Source organism: Arvicola amphibius, chromosome 2 (assembly GCF_903992535.2).
Source record: "Arvicola amphibius chromosome 2, mArvAmp1.2, whole genome shotgun sequence".
NCBI lineage: Eukaryota > Metazoa > Chordata > Mammalia > Rodentia > Cricetidae > Arvicola > Arvicola amphibius.
In genome coordinates, this window is record NC_052048.2 from 117254193 (window position 1) to 117280722 (window position 26530).

Sequence of the window (26530 nt, forward strand, 5' to 3'; positions counted from 1 at the left end):
TTGCTTTCCTTACTTAAAGATTTATAATACGGAAACAAGTCGTGTTGGGTATTTGAATGTCTGCAGTGAAAGCTGGAGTCGTGAACAGGGCTGTGAAGGCCAAGTGTGTCTCCAGTGTTTGCCTGTGCAGTGAGGCCGTCTGTGTGGTTCTGCATGCTTACTTCTGCAGTCACCTGTCTGTAATTTGATTTTGGATTGACACATGGTTTCAAACAAGTTGTATGTCAGAGCCAGTATCATAACTGTTTCAAGCTGTCTGATTAGCTTCGGACAGTAATAAAATGAATATGACTGTCCTTTTTCAGTTACTTGACTTAATGTAACTGTGACTTATTTTATAGTGACCGCTTAGATCCTTCTGCTGTTCTTGACACTGCCAAGTATATAGGCCTTGTGAAAGTGTTGGGAAAGCACGGCAAGCTCCAAGGTAAGCCTGCGGACATAGAGGAAATACGCGGTGCCAGTCTTTGCCACTGGAATAACATGTGAATTGATATTAATGGTGTATCATGTCCTACAAAGAGCTTGAACACTTTGCATACAAATTTGCATGTGAATCCAACCAGAGCTGCATGGACAGTGGAGGCCATTAGTTTTAATGGATTGGCAAGCTTGTCATTTACATTTGCACAGCTCAGTGCCTTTTGCATTTCTGCAGCTAGTTTTTATTAGCATTGCTGTTTGGATTGCGTTTGAAGATCATGACTTATGGCACAATTTACTTATATGCCTGCACTAATGGCTTTGTTTTTACTTAAAAGAGATCTGAAGCCCGTAAACACAACCTGGTAGATAAGAATCTAAACTGTGCAGTTTTGTCTTAACCCTTTGTAACATTAGCAAAATGTATATTTTAGTTGAAAAAGCAAATTTGATTACATGGATGATTTGCATGCTCTAATTTCCTTTTTAAAAAATTGCTAAGCTTAATAATATAATGAATTGCACTTAATAATCCAGTCTTCCTATTGCAGGTTCTTGATATTCCTATCAGCTTTGTATTGGAATTTCCTCTTTACATTTCTTTTCTCTCTTCGATTTTTAGAAGAAACAGAAGGGGAAATTACTTGATTTGAATATTGACATTTTTCCTACGAAGCCTTTCTAACACAAATTGGCTTGTTTTTTTTTTTTTTTTAATCACTTTTTGTAAAGTGGTCAAAACATTTTGTCTGTGTAATAATTAAGAACAAACATTATAAAAATGCACTTATTTCATATCATAAAATGTTTGTTTCTATCTTCCTAATGAAGCTTAATGAATCTAATGTATTAACATGCAGTCTTTTGGAAAGCTTTCATTGGCTCTGCTTGGCTAATTAGTATCGACATAGCAAACAGGCCCTATCGGTATCAGACCATTAGTCTGGCTGTATATACAGTGTAAACACATCTTTATTATCTGGCCTCCTGACAAGCCATCTGCTGAAGAAACAATGGTGTGATTTAGCAGATGTTAGCTCTGAACGATAAAAGCATCCATTTAGAAGGATCTTACAGCTACAGGGCAGACCATGCAGGGGCTATGTGGTGCAGAGTGGGCACATAGTCCCTATCTATAATTTGTAGTCAAAGTTGCAGGGAAATGATAAAACCATGCTATTGTGGATTTATAATTGTAGTCTCGTTTAGAAATGCAAGTAGTAATTAACTTGAAATCGGCATTATACACTAGAATTTACATTCCTGCCGGGCTTGAAATGCTGTTTTAATAGCAGTTTGTTTTCCCTACACGAAATTACCTAAGGGTCTTTTGTGTTACTTCATTGTAGATGCTATTAACATTCTAAAGGAGATGAAAGAGAAGGACGTAGTTATCAAAGATGCAACAGTCACGTCCTTTTTCCACATCCTAAATGGCGCGGCTTTAAGAGGTGAAATTGAAACAGTGCAGCAGTTGCATGAATCCATCGTGACTCTCGGGCTAGCAAAGCCCTCCTCCAACATAAGCGTTCCATTGGTCACTGTGCACCTGGAAAAGTGAGTGAATTCAATTGTGGATGTTGGAATTACAAGAGGGAGCCTAATCGTTTTGGGATTAGGCTCCGCAAGTGCTCTGGTACCGTGGGAGCCTTGAGTGTCATTTGCTGGTGAATAAGGGTAGGCTAGGTGTCCCTTCAGACACCAGCAGCCTGTCTCTTGGCTGTCTTACCTGTCAGTGGAGGTCTCTGGTGACTGTTTTATTAAAGAAGTTGTAATGGTATTACATGAAATTGTATCTTTGGTTGGACATGTGGTGGCAGACACCTATAATTCCAGCACTCTTGCAGTTGAGGCTGGAGGCTTATAGGAAGTTGAGTCCAGTCTGGGCTATATAGTCAGTTCTTAGGCCATCCTTAGCTACAGAGTAACACCCAAACTCCAAAACCTAAAAACAAGTCAGGCACAGTGGCGCACACCTTTAATCCTAGCACATGGGAGGCAGAGAATTGCATATTTCTGTGGGTTCAATGTGTAGGCCAGGATCTAATAAGTGCTGGTTATTAATGAATATAAGAAATAGGGATCCTCTGGATTTTTCTTCTTATACCCCATGATTATTGCCCAGGTAATAAACAGACCTTTTGATGTTCTTCCTCTTTGGTATTCAGCCACACGTACCAGTATAGTTATTTGAAAAATATTTCTCTTTATGGGAAAATCAATTTTGTTGGTAAGGCAAGATTTCCTGAGGTTGAAAATTTCCCCTTTGCAGTGAATGTCCTTGTTGGTGTCCAAGTTAAGGTGTTGTTTGTACAGTGAAAAAAATTGTTGTAAGATTAATTAAGCACCCCTTACCTCCTTTTTCTTTTAGATTTGTTTTAGTTCCGTACATTTTACCTGTTTATCTTCTATTCCATGGCGAATGTTGTTTATAATTTGCTTCTTTTGTGATTAGGGTTTCCCGATTTTCCTGTGGTGGTGTCTTTCAGTGCCAGACAAACTGACTTTATATTTTAATTGTTCTCATTGTCTCTCTTAATTTCTGGTAGTGTTAGTTTTATTAGGTAGTATAGTGACTGTGTATATGACTGATAGTGTTGGATTTAAAATAAGAATTGAAAATATTTCTTCTAGCTAGCTTTTTATTAGGAAATTATATTTGTACATTTGGATTATGCATACACAAAACAATTGCTTAACTATCTAATCATAAACAGCTACCAAGTTAGATGATTGTACAAATGTTCACCTTCACAATCTCAGCATTACATTCTTTTCAAGAAATAGTGACTCAGACAATTGCTGTATTACTGAGTTCTCATACTCACAGCCAACTTTAAATAGAAATCCTATAATTAATATTCTTCCTAGTGGAATTTTTTGATTGTTTAAAAAGCCCATCTCTGCAAATTGCATATGGAACTCTACACAGGGATTTGAAAGAAATGGGCCCAGTGCCCAGAAGAATTAGGCCCTCCTACACTACTGGGCAAAACCAAATAACTAACAGAAGAGTATGTTACAAACAGGAGAACTTTGAAGACAGAGACATGAAAGGTTTCCAAAAGAGGCCTGCAGATGAGGCTCTGAGCCAGGGGCAGTAGACATAGCATGGGCCGTGCTAACCTGGAGTTTAGCAGCTCTGTGTTTCTGGTTTAGAACAGTAGATATTTGTCTCCCTCACATTGGCTGTTTTTGTTAGCTGGGGCTGAGGAAATGTAAGTCTGGTACCTTTTTAAAGGGTGTCATTGTATGCAGATATTTACAGAAGATATCACTTGAGAGAGTTTTCCTTTTGTTTTTGTGTTATTCTGCTTTATTGTCTTTTTGTTTTTATAGAGAGGGCTCCATGACAAGGTCTTTCTGTTTGTTCTGTCATACTAAAAACATTATGTTGCCTGCCCTAGATTTATAGGAATAATAAAAATGAAACAAAGGAAACTTTGTATTTATAAAACTACCAAAAAAAAAAAAAAAAAAACCACACACACACAAACCCCCAAAAACCAAACCACCCCTCTGGTAGCATTTCATTAGTAAAAACTGAGATAAAATACTGACTTTGAAATTTTTATTCAATTATATTTTGTCTGACTGATAGAAGCTAGCTAATTAATTCGGAATCATGACAAGTACCAGGATTAACTACACCAGGCTACCCAAACGGACACAAGTATTTGATTTGATTTAATAACATTGACTTTTCAGTAATATCACGTAATTGACTCCAGCAGGTTATGAGCTGATCTGCAAAATGAGCCATATTTATTTAAACTTGGGATAAAATTATGAAAACAGTTTCAGAGCATCATTTTAAAAATCTCCATTGTCATTTATTTTCAGCCTGTTACTGCAAAAGACTAAAGGGGATATCGTTTTCATATCACAGTTGTAAAGCAAGTCTTTAAGATTCTGTCGGCTTTCATTCTGAGCTGATTTTTCAATATTTGGATAAAACACAGAGGAAGTAATACTGTTACATTGTGTTCCTTATATACTGTGGGTTTGGAAAGAGTGCATTTTGTTTATATGCATTTGACAAGGGAAAGCACGATAGTCACGGGTTTACATAATTATAAAGAATTTGGTAAATGTCCTGCTTTTAGACTACCCATGAAATAATACTTAAAATTGAACAGGAAAGAGAGTTCAAATTTTGTGTGCTTCCTATTGCTAGTCTTTAATCCCTTTTTTTACATGTAGTTCAGTTGAACGTCCCTTTAAATATTTTGTTTTGTCGTAAATTTTATCTGTCTTACTCAACTCCTAATTGATTCGGGAGATGACAGAGTTCTTCTGTTATTAAAGCAGAAAGGACTTGTTTAAAGTGAATGTAGATAGCTTTTGAATAGTCTTCATGCTGTTAAAGAGAACGGAGTTAAAAGTATGTGATGCTGTTTGAGATTCGCATGTCCCCTGTGAGCCATGGGGTTTGTTACATGTGGAGAGGAGCCGAGGCTGCGTAACTGAATTGTATTAAGTACAGATGATCAAAGCGCTATAATTTCTGCTTCCCATTAAGGAGTTTTTGTGTGTGCTGATTATGCCTATAATTTAGAGATGCATGGATGGTGTTCATTTCTTTTCCTAGAACTGTTGGTAAATTGAGTTTTTCATAAATGTCCTAATTTTTATAAGGTGAACTTGTAAAATTTTAGATTTTTGAAACAGTGTAAACTGGCTACATATATGTTACATAAATGAGAGGCACACTTCTAAATGCTGGTTATTCTGTGGTAAACACTCCCCTTCAATTTGAGTGTCTTCATTTGTACTGGATACTTTTATTATATGTGGGAATGCTTGCCTTCCAGAGTAAAACTCTTCATATGTTGAAAGGAAATTAAGGAGGTTTGGCTCTTTTACTCCATTATTGCAATTAAGAATTTAGCATCATCAGTGCCAAAGGACAAAAAGTGTTTCATTTGCCCAAGGGGACAGGACAGTGATAAGATGATTTTTCGTCAAGGATCATTGGGTTGTAATTAAGTTACATTCATGGCTATTGCTCTGTGAAGGATGATTGGTAAATGACAGGCTTCATGTGCTTCTTATGGACAGTGTGCAGTGAGGGTTTTTTCTCCCTCTGTCAGAAAATCCTGTTGAGTCTGATAATGTAAATGTGGCATTTTCCTCTGAACAAAAGAGCAGGGAAATGAGCTATCTTGTCTAATCATTCAGTTGTTTAACACCGACTTCCAGTTTAGACTCAATTGGCTGGAAAGCACTTGACATGTGAAGTTAGTGCTGCTCTGAGCGCATGTTTGAGTAAATTTTAAAGTAAGTGACAGCTAAATTGTACCTAGGGAAATTACAAAGCCTTCAACACAGTTAATTTTTGGGGAGGATTAGTTGTAATTGCAACACCAGTCTCCTTGAAGATTTCTCATTTATAGATGATGAACAGGGAAAAACAAAAAGAAAACCCGTTGGCTCTTGCAAGGTGCTGGTCTTCTGGACAGAGCAGTGTTCCTCCTCGCCCCATCCTAAGCACAGCTTGTTTTTAGGCTGTCTGACTGTTTGTTTCTTTTTCACAAGCCACCCACCTCCACCTTGATCTTCTTGTTTCTGGTAATTTCTGATTTGAGGGCTGTTTAATCAGTAAGCCCTTCAGTAAATTGCTATTTCACTAATATTTTATGCATAGTGGTGAAGTACTTTATTCCAATTAGAAACCAATATTTGGCATATTTTTTGTTACTTAAATTATGTATCCATCTTGGATTCAAACGTTATTTCCTACAGTTATGTGAGAAGACTGAGTCGAAAGCTACAGATGAGAATAGATTGTTGTCACAGGTCTCCTGGCTGGAGACAGTCAGCTTTGTGTGGAACACATGTATGACGGCATTCACGAAGGGCTGTCAGTGAGAGCCTGTCTCCCGGTGCCTCACAGAGACATTTCTGGGGTGGGCGAGTGCTTCCTAGGGATGTGGAGCACAGCTTGCACCTGGTCTAGTGTGTGTTCTTCTGTCGTTGATATACACACTTTCACTTCCTATCAAAGACTAAAATAATGGGCAACATTAGATTTGCCACGTGAACAAGCATCACAAGTGCTTTTCAGTTTTGTGTACTCATGCAAATATACAATTTATGTTATGGCCATAGTTTCTGTAAAAATTGAAATACAGACTCTTAAAATGAATATTGAATGGGCCACACTGGTTAATATCTGCAACTCTTTGAAGCTTTCAGATTACTTATTAGGTGTGTACTCTATTAGGAATGTGTATGTGTCTTTAAAATTTTAGAATGACAGAATCATCTTTTCTCTAGTTTTATCTTTATTTCACATGATTTGGTAACACTTCTAAATTTTCATCAGTCAAAATACTGCTTTTCAAAATTGACTGCTTTTTTTCTTAACATATAATTTCATTTATGAGAAATATTATGTAATCCTCAATATATTTTTAACAGGGGTTTCTGGTTTTTAAAGGTAGTGCAAATATATTTTTGTCTTAGAAATAATAGTGTGTCATGCAGTGGATTTGTGTGTGGGTGTATGTATGTATGTGGGAGAGAGATGGTTTGTGGAAACAGTGGCTGGAATTTGGTTTCTGTGGATAGACTTTACAGTTGTATACAAAACTCTAGGGACAATAGACTCAGAAGCAACTGAGTCAACTTTTGAATATAGATTTGACATAATAGGAGTTTTTTCCAAAGGACTATTGTTTCTGACTACATTTTCCAGTCATTCCTGGTCTGCCAAGTGTATAAAGGGTCATAGAATATAGGGCGCAGGTCCTGGCTGGTAATGTGCTGAGCTACATTTTCTTCCCCTATTTTGCTACTCTTAGTGTTTTCATTCTACTTAGCATCAGTGGTGTCAGAGTGACACACATACATGACATGTGACCCAGCAAAGAGTAAAATGAACTGGGAACCCAAAGGACCCACATTCAGTGGTGCAGCTCTCTTCAGTTGAAGGTCAGAATCTGGAGTCCTACAGATGTACAAGTGTTCATTTCCATCACCTGTTTCCAGGCTCTCCCAGGAAACATCTGGATGAGGCAAAGGACATGAGGGATGCAAGCAAGCCTTTATTCTTTAAGAACACCACCACCCACAAGGTGCATGCACAAAACACAGATAGCAAGGAGCCAACTAGTCATTTACTTTAGTTCTGCCCAATTTATAGGGAGTGTTTTGTAGATTGAGTTTATCCGGTCGACAGCCTTAGGAGTGATAACGTTGGTGTTTAAAATGACTAACATAGGAATTATTTCCATTTTTCTATTCTTGTCTTTTCTGTTGTTGTTCTGGGCATGTATAATCTTCGGAAGCATATATTTGGAGACCGAGGACTATTAACATGTCGCTTTGATTGACAGTACGTTTATTCATTCATTTATTGATAGTTTTGACCTAATGTAGGGGAAATACAGTTGAGACAGTGCTGTTCTGGTTTGGGAGTCAATTTGAGAAAGCAGATCTTGCTGTTTAAAAACATGATTGTGTTAGTTTTCCTCTTAGAGATGTGTTCATAGTTTTCCATGAAGGGGAACTGTAAAAAGGCAATACATGAGCCTGTGTCTGAAGCTAGGGAAAACACTGATTATATGAAGCCTATAGTATATGTGGTAGCACTATAGCATTTCCTTCGTATGACAGTAATCTAGCCTGCAACATCTACTTTCGGGTTTGAAATTAACCTGTAATTTAGTCTTCACCCCAAATGACAAAAATTCAAATGACTCAGTGGGGTGCCAGAAGATGCACTGTAAACAGGACTAGTGCGGGGTACAGCCGACTTGACTTAACACATGCTCATTTCCCACCGTCTCAGCTTATCAGTTTAAAAATCTTAATCTAGATACCGTAGTAATCTCATCTAGGGTGACATAGCATTTGTATAATGGGCAGAATGTAAGGCTTTTATCGGTACATTGTGAAAGCCTTTCTTCTGTGAGAATTGTTGGCATGTGTAAGAAAGTGTTTCTCCAGGAGTCTCTGGTTGTCACAGAGTGCACTTTTTGTCTGTGTTGAGCGGTGTCTTAGAAACATATCTCACGCTCTCTTTTTTAATGTGTACTCTTATAATCACCCCGAGAGCAGTGATGTTTTCACAGCATGGTGTGTAGCAGAGCGCTTAGGGGCCGAGAGCCCAGGGCCTGCTCCAGGGCCACTGTCTGCTTATCCCATTCTTCAGGCAGAGCCATGATTCCAGAGGCTTTATTGGCTCTTCTCTTAAAAAAAAAAAAAAAAAAGGAGGAGGGGGAGGGGAAGGGCATGGGACAGATTTGCTTCTGCTACCTCTGTACAGGCTCTTCTGGGCCCTGTGCACACTTCACACTCACTTGCCCTTTCAAAGGGAGAAGGACTTTTGAAGACCCACGAAAATACCTTTCAACACCCTTGAGAAACTCTGACTTAGTAAAATATCTTTTTAAGTATCACATTTACAAAGGTGCTATGATTTACAATGAAGCAGGGTTTTCAAAGTTCCTTTCTAAAGGCAAGAAGTTCAGAATTGTATAGTTCACTGATCAATAAGAACACCCTAGTTTTAGGAGGGACTGTTTTTTTTTGTTGTTTTTTGTTTTTTTGTTTTTTGTTTTTTTCGTTTTTTTTTCTTTTACTTCTGAAGCCTGGGGCTGGCCATTTTCTGCTCACCTATACAGCTGTGGGATGGAAGTGCTTTCAGGTGCCTCCCAGTCTGAAGCAGTGGCTGGTTCCAAAGGGACCTTAAAGCAGTGGGGAAGACAGTGTGACAGTGGTCCTTGTGTGTGGAAATAGCAGCCTGATACCAATTTACTATACACACTCAGATTGTATCTATAGCAAAATTAGAAAATGCCTTCATCATTTTCGACCCCCCCACACTCTTTAAAAAGCAAAGTAATAAAGACAAAGCAGGGAAAGCAGTGTGTCTGAATGCATGTTAAGAGCAAAGGCTTGTCCTGCCTTCTCCATGTGGGCTGAGGGGTTTTGTCTCAAGTTTGGTATTGACAGTTTCCTTGCTCATTACATATCTGTCTGTGTTGTTTCTGAGAGCCTGAACTGAATCGAGATATATCTTTTTCTTCATCGTCAATTTATTTTTCCAAGGGGTGATTTATCTGCTGCCCTTGAAGCCAGCATTGACTGCCATGAAAAATATAAAATATTACCCAGGATTCATGATGTCTTGTGTAAGCTAATAGAGAAAGGAGAGACCGATTTGATCCAGAAAGGTTAGTGACTACCCACCGTTTTCTTCTTGCGTTTAGTCTGAACGTGGAGATGTGAAAGGAAAATGTAAGAGCAGGTGAACACCTCCCAAGAAACTGTCGTGCTTCTGAGAAGTGATTCTCAACATTTGAGAACCTCTGGGCTTCAGTGGCCGTTCCTTTGGGAGGATTGCCCTGTGTTCTTCAGGTGCACTCTCTGTTAGTGACCTGCCTTGTGTGCAGAGCCTCACTCGGTCCCGTTAGCGCTGTCTTCAGGATTTAATGTCATCAATAAGTGCTATTAGATAAGGACTCTGACAGTAAATTAGATAAAGCTGTCATCTCTTTGGTCATTTTTCTAGAATTTCATGGTACTGTCTTCTGTGTTTTTCTCATGATGTGTGTTTTCCGCCCTGCTGTGTAGCAATGGACTTTGTGAGCCAAGAGCAAGGTGAAATGACCATGCTGTACGACCTCTTCTTCGCCTTCCTGCAGACAGGGAATCACAAAGAGGCCAAGAAGATCATTGAGGTATGGGTTAACTTTGCTATGCTAATGTACAGCTACTTAGACTCTTAATTAGAATACATTTAAGAATCTTAACCTTTAATTATCCTTGTTCTGATTCATGTTGGTAGAACTCAGGCCCAATAATATTGGGAGGAGGTAGCTCAGCCCGCTTTGTTGTGTGCAGCTACAGTTCAGAAAAGGCGGTCTTCTTGTATATTGAATTTTTTTACTCGGCTAAATTCACTGTTATATATCAAAATGTTATTTGCATATTACATCTTGAATTGTGAAACAATTAAATTAAACTGGTATTCCTGGGTGTAAAGTTGCTAATCCTCTTTGCCAAAGAGTGCTTTGTTCTTAAAAGCAGTAGAATTCAATTTACTGCGGACCAGGCTCACGTTTATTTGTAATGCTTGTCTACAAGTTAATCAGCCAAACAAGTACTGTCTGCAGTGGTTTGGCATTCCATTATTTAAATGTTCTTTCTTCTCCCCTTTTTTTCAAATTTTTTTATTTTTTTTGTCCCCACTATGGTAAGAAGCTTATAGGAAATAGGTGACAAACCTGGCCTCTTTGGGATTAGTATATTTTATCTACACTTTGCTCAATTTTTTTCTTACTGGAATTGATAAGGCAGTGGCTAACATAGTCTGTCCATATGGTGATTGATTTCATTAACAAACAGTTCTTTCTGTAGTAAGAAAGCATCCGCAGTAGACGTGGGGCATTAGGAAGAATGACGCCATGTTACTGAAAACACCGCATCCTAAACACCTAAGGAGTCACATTGCTCCAAGGCTGCTATCCCTGTCGTCCCAGGTTGGCTCTTGGTCTCCTTGTTTTTATATAAATTATCCCTGGTCATGGGACTGAAGATTTAGACACATGATGTCATCACTGTATCTTCAAGACAGGATCTCACTGTGTAGCTCCGGCAACTCGAGCTCACTGTGTAGAGCAGGATGTTTGAACTCAAAGATCCACCTGCCTCTGCCTTCCAAGTGCTGGGATTAAAGGTGTGCGCCTACCTGCCTAGCTTGTATCTTCAAATGTTTTTAAGAAGAAAAAAAATGGAATACAGGAGATAGTGAAATTAATTCAGAACTTTCTTCAGTTTTTCTCTGTCTTGTCTTCATGCCTGTCTGTCGTAGACAGTACTTTTTAAACTCAGATAGTTGATTTGTATTGTCTAGAAAATGGTTTCAGCAGATCTGAAGGTAGAAGCACAGTCTGCCTTTCGGGTCTGCTGCTCTGTGTGGCACTGTGCATAGGCCACTGACTGAGGCAGAGCACTGTGCCCCTCTCTCGGCAGTGTACGCAGGGACCAGTAACAAAGGCAGAGGCCTGAGAGTGAGTGTCCTTTCCCATCTACTAAGCTTTCCTCAGCTGCCTTATCTACAAGAGGGAGTGTGGTATCTGTAAGACTCAGTAACATGGCGTGTGTAAAGTAGCTTTGCCCCTCAAAGGTAGGGATTGCTTTGTCTCCTTTGTTCTATTTGATTTCAGTGTAATATACACTGAAATATCCCATACTTGTATCACATACTTAACATAGAGTATTTGACTGTCATGTAGGTGAGCGAGAGAAGACTGGCTTCTAACACTTTCCAGCTTTGCCCATACGGGTCAGTTAGCATGACTCTTCAACAGTGTGTGTGTATAAAGTTAGTCAGATAAAGGGGAGATGGCTCTGTAGGTAAAATGCTTGTCTTGTAAACTGACGATCTGAGTTCACATCTCCAGCACCCATGGAAAAAGCCTGGACGGCGGCATTTGCCTGTGATACTAGCATTAGAATGCTGAGCAGGAGAATTCTCGGGGGTGACTGGCCAGCCCGTCTAGCTAATTAGTGAGCTCCAGGTTCAGTGAGGGACACGGTCTGAGGAAATGAGAAGAATAAACCTCTGGCCTCCACACATACAAGCATAGGCACGTACACTTGTGTGGAACACACAGAGGGAGAAAAATAAGAAATAACCATAGAACCACGGCAGTGGCCGGGGAGTGTGACCCGTGAGACTGTGTTTTCAAGGGCTATCTCACTGACAAGACTGAAGGGCAAGTTTGTTCTGTAGCTAATGGAGAGTTAGTTGTAGTGAGAATTTGTAACACTCTTTGTTACTAAAGACCTAAAGTTTTCAATGACAAAAGATACAAGCAAGACTGGATTTAGGAATAACATGGCCTATTTTGTTTGTAGACTAAGCTGGTCTATGCATACATACTATGTGATATGGAGTCTTTTTAGCATAGACTTGTATTTTATTTCTTTACATAGATCACTATAGGAGGGTGAATTCTAGCTGATTTTCAAAATATCTTAGGTATTTTCTGAATTCTTACAGTGAGTAGCTTATACTTGGAATTGTTTTCTCCAAAGGGAAGTAGAATGAGGATGCTATAAAATGGAGTTAATAAGTTAATGAGGAGCCGCAGTGAGACCCCCTTGATAGGAGGCTGCGTGAGAGGAGTTTGTCTAAGCTGGAAACTGTGGACCAACCTGAGGACTTTGTGGATCCTGAGCATTTAGGAGAGTCATTTCTCCCTGCGTAGGAAATTTGGGGGAGACTCTCGGAAGGAAGTGGATGTGGAGCAAACAGTAAACATTGATGAGTTAGTAGCATTAGGAAACAGCAGAGAGGAGAGAGGCAGCAAAGAATGGCCACTCCAGTTTGTTCTGGGCTAGGCTCGTGAGAACTCTGGGGAAATGGAGGAAGCCAAAGTGACAGATGCTGGGTACAGACAGGAGGGTTCTGGGGCAGTAAGGAGGGCTGAGGTAGTGAAGTTAATGAGGATCTCAGGGCCACGGGCATGGGAATCTAATGTCCTTAGTTAGCAGGAAGTCAGGTGACAGCGCTCTCCCGAGTGATGGACATGTGCTGGCTATCATCTCAAACCTCCTGGCATCTACACAGCTTCCCGTTTTGACTGATTTCTCACTTTCCTACAGACTGGGTCAGTGAGGTAGCCCTTTACAGTTTTATTGAGTGGAGTAGTTGCTGTCAGGGAGAGTTCTGTGGAAAGGGCTATTTCAGAATAGGTATTTCTAAGGAAGTGATGTCTGGGGGAAACCAGAACGTGGATTGGGAGCTGACAACATAAAGGTGTTCCAGGCCAAGGAGGCTGACAGTGCAGAGGCCCTGGGGAAGGCCAGGGCTGCCTTTGTTGTGCCTTGTGGGACGTTTGCTGCATTGACATCCAGAGGAGTGCCATCCCTCCGATGTCCTCTTCAGTACCTGTGTCTGTGTGTTTCTGTCTGACATTTTTCTCTGTGCTCAACTCTTGTCCATTGTGTCTGCTTATCCGCCATAGACTCCACTTCCAGTGTTCTGTGGCACACGCTGGAGTGAGCTGCACCATTGAGGACATGCTACAGCTTACTTGGTTATATCAGGAAGAGAAAGTTTGTGAAATATATTCTGTACCTTGCTAGTAATAGTCAGTCATATTTCCCACCCGAAACTGCCCTGTGTATAGAACCAGGTAGAAATTACAGGCTTATTTATTTTAAAATATGTCAAGTATAAAGACTCAATTTGAATATTTAGTCATCTAGTCATGTTTATGGCCGTTCTGTCCTTTTATTTCATTGACTTACTTCATTTATGTATAATTGAAATTAATGGGCTCATGTGTCTTACTTAGTACTTCACTGTAATCAGCTATTCCTTCATCTCCCTGTATGAAATTCATTAAAGGTTTCTCCAAGCATTTTAATGATCACATTGTTCCATTGTATAAATGAAACACATTTCATTTGTTTCTCCCTGGAGAAAAATTTTTCCCTGCTGACGAGTCATTGGCATTCACGACTTCACGGCTGGCTTCTTCCTTTGGTTTTCCGGCCATTTTCTCCCGATGCTTTCTTGGCAGTGAGTTAATCTAATCAAGACAGAAATGTCCAGATAGGTGAAGACCCTCCTCCTCTTTAGAGATTTGAGTAGAAATCAGGTCTGCCAAAATTTAGGATAGCATTCCTCTTTAGAAATTATGGTCAAATAAGATGGTATTTCCTGGTAAAGGGAAAACCAAACCGTTCCCTCATTCCTTTAGGTCTAGTTGAAGCCCTTCACTCACCTCCTAGCGCTGGCGGGTTACAGGGCAGAAAATAAAACGTGTTTTGTCTGAAGCACTTTGTTTTGAGACTGGAAATTAGAGACGGCATGTATGGTCAGGAAAGGTTAAGTCATGGTATAAAATTGTACATAGCTTGTAAAGGGCTCCGGGAAGAAGGCTGTCAGTGTCACCGCGGGCTGTGGCGGGCCGGCCACTGCGCTGCTCTTGTCACCGTTGTGCTTTCACCGGAGCGGGACTCAAACCTGCATTGTCACCGTGCAGTGCAGCGACAGCTGGGACTTCGTCATTCGTGAGCCTCTCAGAAACTCCCTGAGAAACAGCTGGGGCACAAAAGGTCAGGTTTGAAGTCAGGACAGTTCTTATAGTCTCTGGTTTCTCCAGCCCTGTTCCTGTCTCCGTGCTCTCCAGACACGCTGCCCCCAGCTTGGGAATCATCAAAACAACTTTCTCTAAAGTTTATTTTCCCCTCTGCTCATTTTATTTTCTTCCATTTTATTGAAACTGAGGTCAATTTGCTGTCCTCTGCAGGGAGACTCTCAATTTGGTGACTTCAGATTTAATTTGGATTCTAGTGCAGTCTTCATTACTCTTTGTTCTTTACTTGATGAAAATAAAAATTTTATCCCAGTTTGCTTTCCTTAATAGGGTCAGAACTCAATCTTAGGTACACTGTGCTGATTTTAAAGCTAGGGCTCTCTCTAGCTTCCAGAATCTCGCGATATGCCAGTTCTCCTCACACTGTCTCTGTACCTCCTCCTGGTGAAGAGAAGCGTGGCTGTTTACCGAAGACTGTTCGCTGATTTGCTCAGTGGCATTTGCTCTTTAATACGCCTGCTCTTTAAGTGCATATCTGAGAGCTCAGAGAAAGGGACAAAGACTGAAGGCTCACTGAGCGCCATGAGGGACAGTGTCCTCCCATGTCTAGCCTGGCCGTAGGGTCCAGAGTTCAGTCACTTCTTGGGAGCCCTGTATATACATACTCTTTTACTGCACTGACTAGAGGGAGTGGCCATGGAGTGTGCTTTATTGAAGTCAGTTTTCTTTGGCCATTCCGTTAGTATTGGCAAGAAAAAACGAAAGCAGTAAAAATTGACTGTGTCAGTCAAATTTAAGTTCATATGAAATAAATGTTAAAATGCAGTAGAAAATTTTTCATGTCCTTCACTTGAAAATTATTTTACATGTCTTTATTAACATGCATAGGCATTGTGCTCATAGAGGATTATATTAAAGCTATCAAGTAATGAAAACATTTTGTTTTACTTTCTGCCTATACAGTTGAGCTCAGTGTTGCATTAGAACTGCAGAAAGCTGTGCTTTACGGCCCAGGAACTTGGGTAGAAACAAACATGGCAGTCTTTCTGGTAGAGTAACTATTTAGCCTCACCGTCCATTAAGTAAATTACATGTAAGGAAAATCAGAAAGGACTAGAGGTTAGCTCATTAGTTTAATGTGCAGTAGCTGCCCTTCGATGTTATATTTAACATCCTGGTTAGAATTCAGTTCTTCCCTGTGTTTCAGCGCGTTTTCTGTTGCTGCTTTCAGCTGCGGTGTTTAAACTTCAGTAAGATGCTCAGAGATAAGCCAGATGCATTGGCTGTTCCAGCAGCCTAGGAGATTTAGTTAATCTGACCTAGATGTTCTTTTGATGATTGAGGTTTGTATGTGAAAACAGTTCTCAATTTCAAAAATGGAGCATGGGGGGAGGTGTAGCATATAAGTCAGCTGTCCTGCCCACAGCAGGGATTAATCAGCCCTGAGCAGGAAGAGTTAGCGCGAGGTTGTGTTGTTCAGATCTTGTGGATTTGGATCAGTAATAACACTGGAAGTTGTAAGTGAATGTAGCCCTTGCATTTTCCATGTTCTAAAGAGGCTAAGAGGATTATTAGTTTTTCCCAAGGGCTTTCTATATACATTGATGTTAATTTCATATTTGTTAAGATGCATGTAGAAAAGTAGGTATGAGGGAATACTTGAATACAGTCCTTGTCTAGATGTAGAGGTTAATATCTGAAAGTGTGTTCCAGTGGTCAGTTTACTTGCGTTTGATTTTATACCCCAGAACACAGATCCTTGCATGGTTAGTGAGCGCACACAACTTAAACTCTACCAGTTTCTGTCCTGCAACCCAAGCTGCAAGATGGTACTTTGTGCGTCAGCTCTTCATCTAGCGCTGTGCTGTGCCTTTGTCTTTAACTAGAAACACTGGGGTGCAGAGTGTGGCCGTGAGGTCCTGGAGAGGCCGAGGGAGGAGGACTGCCTGAGTCTGCAGGTCAACCAGGGCACCAGTAGCCTGGGGTTTATAAATAAGCCCTGGTATTCTGGGAACACCTGGCTTCAGCAACCATCAGTAGAGAGAGCAGGCACAGTACCTTCTCCAGGTTGGCACACAGCCAGGGCAGATGAGTATGTAGTTGTCTTATCTTGACCCTGTGATTGAAATGCAGTGTTCCGTGGTGAAACCCTCTTACAGATGATGCAAATGCTGTCATTACAGGCACAAATCCTTGGAATTATGTTGAAATGGTTTGTCTTTTATTCCAGTGTCCAACATTGTGAAATATGTGTTTTAAGCCAGAGTTCCTGACTAAACCTTCAGAATTTCTAGTTGAGTGTATAACTAACATACGCCTCAGTTATTGAACTAAGCCAGAACTATGCTAACGTTCAGTGCTTAGCCAGGTTTAGATGCTAGGTAGCACATGTGGTGCTTGGTAGGTAAAGTTCTTTTATTAAAGTATGTTTCTTCTAAAACTGAAAGCTGCTGGTTTTTTATTAAAATTAAGGTTCTGATTCTACATAGCAAATTAGTAAGTTTTGTCTATTGACTCTGTTGGAGTGTTGAAGTGAGTGGAGGGTGGAACATACGATCGTGTGTTATGGGGATGACTGTGCATGTATGTGTTTATCTTTACATATTCTTGGGTTGATTTAGTTAATTACTTATTCCTGAACTGAATAAAATGTAATCATTTTAGTATTTAAAGATTTTTGGAATAGCATGCAAGGTCCTGTTTTTAAACTCCAGTACCAAAACAAACGAACAAACATAAAACAAGATTATTAAATGAATAAGCTGGGAAGGAGCATCTTGAGATAACCTAAGTAGAAGACTGTCTAGAAAGACAAGTTTCCTTTAGCATGGATGTGGCAGTGAGTACATTAGAGGGAACAAACTGTCTGCCAAGGAGAGTTACAGTGTGTCTTACATGTTGTGTGGTGGTTCTGTTTTTCAGACTCCAGGCATGAGAGCTCGGCCTGCAAGACTTCAATGGTTTTGTGATAGATGTATTTCCGGTAATCAGGTTGGTATTTGATTTCTGATGTCTGAAGCACTTAAAACTCAGGAGTAAGTGAGTGTCAGCATTTGGGGATTCACAAGATGTCCTTGTGGACACAGTGTTCTCTCAGTGCGTCTCCAAATAAATAACAGCATATTTTGTGTTCCTGGGGTACATTAGAAGTCCTAATCTTGGAGGTTTTCACCTGCCTTCCTCTACTTGGTCTGAGCAAGCTGGCAACATACAGTGTATTGTGGCAGGAGGAGATGCCCTCTCTCCAAGCTCACTACTTCCATTTATACCATACAGAGGCAAAGCCCTGGCACAAGGCAACACGCCATCAGGGTTGTCCCCCTCTGTGTTTTCCCCACTGTTCTGTATGTCATCAAGATGCTCTCTGGACAGTCCTGTAGCTTAGTTACTCACGTTGTGTTGTTTGATTTCAAGGGCCTTTTAAACTTTAAACACATCTGGGCGATGGCGGCTTACGCCTTTAGTCCCGGCACTCGGGAGGCAGAGACAGGCAGATCTCTGTGAGTTCGAGGCCAGCCTGGTCTACAAGGCAAGTTCCAGGACAGCCAGAGCTGTAACACAGAAAAATCCTGTTTCAAAAAACACAAAACAAAACAAAAACCATTTTGTTACTGTAGTAAGATACTTACAGCACAGTGATTTGGTTTCAGTGTGAGCTCCGTGGGGTTTAAACAAATACACCCTTGCTGTTGTGCTTGACCCTTAGTCTGTTGGTAGAGTAACCTGTGGTAACGTAGCTCATTCAAAGGGTCATTCTGCTGCTTCTGTTAACTGTAAAATACACTTTTCACACAGTGCAAATCTACCTGTTAATCTTTTAAAGGTGGAAACTCTTGAAAAATTAGTGGAGCTGACCCAGAAGCTGTTTGAATGTGACAGAGACCAGATGTACTACAGCTTACTAAAACTACACAGTAAGTGACGGTGTCCTCCTGTCGGCTCTCCAGTCTGCAGAGGCCATAGCAGGGAAGTCTGAGGGATTGTCAAATGTGAGTCTTCAACACAGGCCAAAGAGAAGGCTAGCTGAGCCTTCTTTAGAACATTGTATCGCTAGCTATTGTGTGATGTTTATGAATCTGATGTCCTTGCTGCAGTAATGAGACAGTAAAGGTCCTCTGCTCAGTCCTTTTCTTCCTGTGCTCCTGGAGCCCAGAAGGGTAAGTGACACAGCCCCGTGTTCAAGATCTGCTGCATTCATCTACACTACCAGGCCTGCGGCCTCTGGGTACCCTGGCGTGTCCTGCCTGCGTAAGCGAGGCCGGTGATGACACAGATACTGAGACTGGGTGGGTGTGAAAAGAAAGATTTCTTTTTGATAGTGTTTCTTTCTTAAAAATGAGGGCATCCTAACCGCCAACAAGGTCCAGGAACATGGGACATGCTCTGCTGCTGAAAGGTCAGTGTGCTCAGGGTTGAGTGGGACCTTGAGTGTGAGTCCAGTCGGTTCACAAAGTGATCCCACTTCCCCTTAGACGCTGTTGTGTGAATTGTATAGGAGGCCATGGGTTCACACTAGTGATCTGTGCTAGGCCTGAGAGAGCAAATCCAAACGGAGTTACTTACTTAGCCAGGTGATCCATGCTGTAAACCAAAACTGAATTATTTTACCTTCTAAGAAATCAGGAGAAGGACAGACAGACACACGGAGGAGATGCGTGAGAATGAGAGAGCAGGCCAGTTAGTATGACGGGTAAGGTCGTCCCGCTTCAGTCTCGACAAGGAGCGGCTGTTTGAAATGGCTGCTCTGTCTGCCCTTTGTTTTCTTTTGGTTGGTTTGGTTTGTATATGCTTGGGGTGGTTCCTTCCTGTCTGTAAAGCCAGCCTCTCCTTGCTCAGCTCATTGAACACTCATACTTTACACAATGAAATGTTTTCTAATCTTTTAAGCCAACTCAGAACAGAAAAAGAACTCAAAGCCCCAGAATTTAATATTAATAGGATGTTTTGAGGACTGCTATCTTTTCTCTCCTGTTTTATGCAAATCCTGAAGTAGCTTTCCCAATCACTCCTATAATAGCTATGAGCATACTTACAGGCATAGATCTTGTAGGAACATGCGCATTGTTTGTTTTGTTTTTGTTCTTCCAGACAGGGTCTCTCTGTGTAGCCCTGACTGTCCTGGAATTCACTCTGTAGATCAGGCTGGCCTCCAACTCAGATCCACTTGCCTCTGCCTCCTGAGTGCTGGGATTAGAGGCGTGCGTCACCACCGCCTGGTGTTAAAACTATTATTTAATATATGTATTTACATTTTTTACAATCTTTTTCTCCATTTTAATCATCTATAAGTTCTAATATACTAATATATCCTAGAATTGATTTTACTAGTCCCTTGTTTCTGTGAATAGATTTTAGTTTTTCTTGTACCTAAATCTTGGTTTGTATGCTTAATTTTCATGTGACTAAATTCCAGGTATTTGTCTTAATACTGAAGAGTGGTTTGGATGTTGTTGTGATGTTTCAGTGGAAGGTAGGCAGCGGTGTTCCCTTTTGCTCTTGTAGACTGAGATTATTTTATCCAGCTCTGTTTCTGTCGTGGTAGTTCTACTTCATCAAACAGTGAATGAATTAATGGCTTTGACTTTTTAAACATGTTTTTAGTGGATGCTTCCTTAATATCATTATTGTCCCTGTATTAAACATTTTCTTGCTTTGAAGGTACTTCACTTCATATGTGATGTTTTGTTTTCTTCGTTTTGATGTTGTTGTATTGAGGCAGGCCTCCTTTGTGTCTGTGGCTTCTGAAATCCATGTATAGACAGGCTGGCCTTGAGTACCTGCCTCCTGAGTGCTGGGCTCGGAGCACAAACAAAACAGTGGACATCGGTTTATCATTTGTGTGCATATATGGCTCTGTCCTAAAACAGCTGCCTTTGATTGTTACTTTGCATTAAAAAGTCCTTGACTGTGGCTTTTATAATTTTACAGCCCTAGTATTTTATTCTACTTCAAGTTATTTATGTTTTTTTTCAAACATATTCAGTTGTTGACATTTCATGCTGTGTGTCCTTCCCCTCTTCTGTTATTATACTAGTAAAATGGATATATTGTAAGTACTAAAGCTTCACAGAGCATAAGAGTTTGCTGGCTGAGTGTGCACTCCACCACCAGCCTCCTGGCTCAAGGGTGCTTCTGTCAGCTGGCCACTTTGGTGATCTCCAGGCACTGACTGTTTTGACTGCATTCTGATTTGTTTTCAACTCTACATTGAGTATCCTACAATCTGTGCCTTTTTTAACTAATAATAAGAAATACATTCATTGGAAAACACAAATATTTACATTTTATTTTCACAGTTTGTAAGAGTTTGGTGTCCTTCAAACCTCCAAAATTGATGATTTTTTTTCTTAATTAATTTATGGCTTTTTAAAATCTTTTGTTTCAGTTATTTTGATACTCATATTATCAGTCTTTGGTCAGAAGGGGTCTCTTCCTTTTAGCTTGTGTGCCATCTGACATACCTACAGTTAGTCTTTGATGGCTGTTTTCAGGGTCAGGCCAATGGTGCATGATTCCTGCCCCAGGAGAGTGGTGCCTACTTAACTAGCAACTGCAGCTGGGGGACCTAAAACAGCTCAGTTCCGACACCAATTACTCTAACCGTTGTCAGCTTTAGAGTTCGAACTCTGGACTAGACTCCATTTGTTTAGTGACTCAGAAATGCCCCAAGATTGTAGTCCTCGGTTTTGTCTATCCCCATAAAGCTTCACTTTCTTCTGAAACCCTTTGTCCAGACAAACTCCTTCAAGATCATTTAGAGGAGCCCACACCCTTGTTCTTTAAAGACCAAGACCACAAGCCCATCCCCTTGTCCCAGCCTGGATTTGTGGACTTTTAAATCTTTGAATCACAGCTTGGTGTTATTTATTGCCACAGGAAATTATTATTAAGAAAGACATATTCTTCTGACATTCTTTTTAGATTTTTGTACACAGCAACAGATTTTGATAGTCTGATTGGTTTAATTTTTTTTTTTACCCCCTTAGAATTTTGGGTTGTATTTTATGATATTGCTACTGTTAACCTTGCCCTAAAAGCCTCCATTCTGTTGCTCAACTTTTACCCTATAAGAACTGCTCCATGTGTTTCTTACACACAGTAAAGGTTCTTGGGCTTGGATTTTTTAAAAATTTAACTTTTATGCCTTTAAATATTTATAATACTTAAGTTTTACATTACAGGAGATTTCAATAAAGGGAAGGTATAATTATAAGAATATTGCTTTAAAAGCTAATTGTAAATATAAGGTTTGTGTTAGTTAGATTGACTTTATAAACAAGTGTGTATAGAATCACTCTGAACTTTAGGTTAATTTCCACTACTTAAGAACAGGGGTTACAACATTTGTATGACTATAGATAGTGCTGCTGACCTTTTTTTTCTTTCTTGCTGATTTCTAATTGAGTGTGTCAAAGTTTGTATTCCTAGCAGTCACTACTTGTTAAAAGATTTAGTTTTTCTCTTTGGAGGTCAGGATTTGGAGAGACAGCCTAGGGGAATGTCACTCACTTTGGTGGCGATAGTTTCCCTCTAGTGTAAGAAGTGGAAACAGTCATGTTTTCTAAGATGGCAGTGCTCAAGCTTATCTTCCTGATGCTCCTCATAGACACATTTGCAAATTTAAGCAAAGGGACACATGAAGCAGGACTGTTGTTGTTGTTACTTGTGAGACTGAGCATCACAGCATAGACGTGTTAGCGCATTACTGCAGAGTCACCTGCCACCCTAAGACGTAGTCAGCAGTGTTAGCCGCTGCCATAAAAATGTCAAATACTCAGGCAGAGACCCGTCAGCCTCAGGTGAGATGTAGATAGTCTTATTTCCTCACTCAAGTCAAAGCCCTGGACATTTGTCACCATGTGAGAAAAAGCCATCCATCAGAGAACTCGCAGTCATTCCAGAGCCATGGGTGTTCGCAAGGTGGTGCACAAGTGTTTATCTCTACACACTTGCTTCTGATTTTGATTTTACCTTGAGCAATTTTCCATTTACTTTAAAAACAAACTTTTATCAACATGATTTTCAAAGCTTTGGATAAAAGCCTGGGGTGGTTTGTCACTAATATTGTTTTGTTTAGTTTCAGCTTGTTTGTTTTGGCAGAGAAAGTATTTCTGTGACTCATAATAAGAAAGATAATACAGAAAAGTCTCCTCACCTCTGGGCTACAGTCACTAATATTTCCTCTCCCTGACAACAGCATTTGGAATAATGCCTTCTTGAACATGAAGTAAGAATATCCTAAACCTGTAAGTTCTGCTTAGCTTAGTCATTGGTTTTCAATTAATCAAAATTCTACAGAAATAAATGGTGACTGGCAGCGAGCTGATGGTGTCTGGAATAAAATGCAAGAAGAAAATATTATCCCTCGCGAGAGGACATTGCAGCTGCTAGCAGAGATCCTGAAAAACAGCAACCAGGAGGTGCCCTTCGATGTCCCTGAGGTAACTGTCTTTAGCAGGTTCTTGCTGCCATAGATCTCTAGGCCTCGTTTACCCTAGTTTCATAGCGCACAGGTCGCTGGATTTAACCATTTTTGTTGAACTGAGTAATTTTGTTTTAAAGTTGTGGTTTGGAGATGACAGACCTTCCCTGAACTCTTCATCAACCCCAGCGGTAGAAACTGATACTGAGAAGATGTTGTTGAATGCCTGCAGATTGAGAAAGAACAACGGTAAATACCCACAGGGTCTTGTTTCTGATCGCAAGCAACGTGCGGGCTGAGTCTCACACACGAGGTGCTGTTGGACAGAGAGACAGCTGCCGACAAGGGCACACACTCACATTGTGTATTTAGATTAGCAGAAATACTGCACATTTGGGGAAATTTTAATTATCAGCATAATATAGGTGTTAGTAATTTATTAGTTATGATAATATTATAATTTATAAGCCAGTGTCATTTTGAGGCTGTATAAAGTATTTAAAGATGAAAACAAGAACAAGGGCCAGATGTTAAGAATAATTGTTAGGTATAGATTGTGGGCTTATGAGAGGCTGAGCTAATGATGATACTCTTGGCTGATTGGAATTTCTTTTTGAGATGGGGTCTCACTCTGTAGCTCAGGCAGGCTTCAGGCTGATGAGCCTTCACTCTTAGCTTAGAGCAGATGCTAGGATTGCAGCTATGCACCATCATGCCTAACTCATGTATTACCTTTTTAAAGGTTGTTTTTATTTAAATGAAAACATTTAACTAAGTGATTAAATATTGTACAGTCATTCCACTATTTGTTTTAGCCTGTAATTCAGAGTTATATACAGATTTTGTATGTCTCAAGATTCAAATATTTAGCATGATGCTAGGGCTGGAGAAATGACTTGGTGGTTAAGAGCACTGGCTGCTCTATCCCGAACTCACACATGGCAGCTCACACTTGTCTGTAACTCCAGTTCCAGGGCTTCTGACACCCTCATATATGCAGGCAGAACACCAGTGAATGTAAAATAGAAATAAATTATATATTAAAAGAAAATTCAGTGCTTATATTAGCAGCTTTTGGGATAGTTGTGGTTAATGGGTTTGTTACATGGAAGTGCTTACATAAACAGTTTACAAGTAATAGCAAACTCAACTTCGGTGGTATCGGAATACAGCTAATCACGTTTTCTAGTTTTGTTTTATTAATTTTGAATATTCAGATAGTACTTAGCTCTCATTTAACAACAAACAAACTGTGAACTAAGAGGACAGTAGCAACATTCCATCCTAACTATGCAGTCCCCTTTAAACAAAACAGGTGCATTGTGTATTGAGTAGCAGATTCTTTTGTGGTTTCATTCTTGTGTGCCATGATTTTAAATGACTTATTTTTGGTAAATTTTATTGTATTTTATTAAGCTTTGTCTTAAAGTTTGTGATGGATTGATAGTGGCATTCAAGAGGTGACTTACTAGGGAAGGAGACTCATGAGGCCCCATGTCTCCCAGAGGATGTAGGCAGTTAGTGGTTGCTAGGGGAGATGAGTCATTCCTCAGTTGTGTCACCACAGAAAGTAGCTCCTGCTCAAGTGGCTAACAGGCCCATGCTGGTCCCAGCATTCCCAGTTAAACACAGTGGGTCACACTCAGTGATGGTGAAGGCATGAAAGTAGGGCTGGGGCTTGTTGGGAAGAATTGATTAGGTGAAAATATGAGAGGCGTAAGAAAGGAAGATTGGGGCTGAACATGACTGAAGTATGTGTGTATGTGGAAGGATAAGGGGGAAAGATTTTCTTTCCTACTGGTTCAGATAGTAAACTACACCGAGTAGTCTAGGTATCTGTTGGCATAACCATTAACTAATATAATTCCTTGTTGAGTGTCTGCTTTTCTACCTTTTGCTAATGCCTGATTCAGCAGGCATTAACAAAAATCTGATAGGAGGCACTTGGTGATATAATCACTAAAAAGGATTGTGCTTTGGGCAGCTTATTTAAAACCTGATTAATTTGCATGACTATGGCTTTGATTCATACAAACCTAATCTCCTTCACTAAGACCCCCACTAATATAAATATTCTCAGACCTTTTTTGTCCCTCCCAATTTAATTTCCAGGTTTAAATAAAATTTGGACATTGCCACTTGAATTTTAGTGAAGGATAATACAAACTTCCCTAACTTATACATACAATCTCCACTATTTTTGCCTGTTCCTGTGGTCATGAACACCATGTCTGTACCCATCTAAATGCATTGCGTTTCTTTCCAGCAGTTTTATGTTCCTTAGAGGCCGTCTGTGGGGAGTCGGCTTCACTGGATCTCTGTTGTGATGTGTTTATACACACGAGTGGATTATAGTTTCAGTTGGCTCTTTAGAGCCAAACAATTTTGTTTCAGAAAAGTGAGTGACTGAAAAGTGTAGCTACTTCTCTTTTGGTAACATCTTTTCATTCGCTGACAGTTATTGTGAACAAGTGAAATAAAACTGTTCATCAGTCAAACAAATGGTGCCTGGTGTACTTGTTAGATATCTGTATATTTGAAAATTGTATGTTTTTGTATAAGTCCTGTCGTAGCCAAATAATTTGATCTTCTAATTTTAGAATTATAGGCTATATTCACTTTAATGCTATTGTGTTGAAATATGAACCATTGTAACCACCCACTTATGGATTAAAGATAGCTTGAAAGTGAATCTTTTGCGCCCTCAATCTAAATTATACCTCTGATTTATTTGGACTTTTAACACGTATTTTGCAATTTATTTTGAAACTGCTATCATCTTTTGAAGTTAGAAGAGCTGATTTTCATTTTTATTCGCAAAAATATAATTTACTGACCCAAGGCAAGTATGAAAAATAATTTGGAAAAGACACCCTTCGGATCCCACTGCAGTCAGTGGAGATAGCACTTCCTGCATTCCTTCGCCTTAACAATTTTGAAGAGCGGCGGCGCCATCAGTGCCTGCTCTAAGAATTAGTAACAGTGGGGGATATATGTTTTTCTGTTTCTGGTGGTTTTGCTCTCTCTTTAAATTTTTTTCTCTCTTTTAGATGCATATAATATCTTCCTCAAAGCTCAAAAGCGAAACATTGTGTTTAACAGTGAAACTTACAGCACTCTGATAGGCTTGCTGCTGATGAAGGATGATTTTACACAAGCCATGCAAGTGAAAGACTTGTGAGTATGAGTTCATTTGTCAAAACCCTTCACTTTAAAGAAATATGGTTTAAATGTCTCAACTGCTCATAAAAATAGCATCAAAGGTTACTTAATGTTGTGGGTTTCTTATATGAAGCAGGGTCTCGCTGTTCTCTGGGCTGGCTTCACTTGGAGCAGCCCTTCTGCTTCTTGAGTACTGGGACGGTCGGCATGTTTGCCACCACTCGAGGCCATGTGTGTGCTTTCAGACCGCTCACCTGGTTATGTGCTCCATCCGTCTTGAGCACTTATTCAGTTGTGAATTGAATAATCTACCTCTAGACCTTATCTACACCTCAATTAATGGCTTAAAGCATTTTTTTGCAGTGTGCCCTGTCGGTTGTAAGCACCAGGTCTAAGGTACAGAAAGTCGTTATGGAACTGCATCTTATAATAACCAAAGGTGTTCTGAAATGAGTAATTT

General features: G+C 40.1%; 1 protein-coding gene across 1 annotated transcript in view; it reads left to right on the top strand.

Annotated features, from left to right (window-relative positions):
• The window catches only part of Lrpprc (leucine rich pentatricopeptide repeat containing), an 83462-nt gene that overhangs the window by 40519 nt on the left and 16413 nt on the right, over positions 1-26530 (top strand). The window contains exons 22-30 of the mRNA XM_038321035.1: positions 342-427; positions 1773-1980; positions 9481-9605; positions 10006-10112; positions 17409-17477; positions 18310-18400; positions 22785-22927; positions 23049-23157; positions 25959-26085. Coding sequence (XP_038176963.1) covers positions 342-427; positions 1773-1980; positions 9481-9605; positions 10006-10112; positions 17409-17477; positions 18310-18400; positions 22785-22927; positions 23049-23157; positions 25959-26085 — 1065 coding nt within the window. The remainder of the gene's footprint in view (positions 1-341; positions 428-1772; positions 1981-9480; positions 9606-10005; positions 10113-17408; positions 17478-18309; positions 18401-22784; positions 22928-23048; positions 23158-25958; positions 26086-26530) is intronic.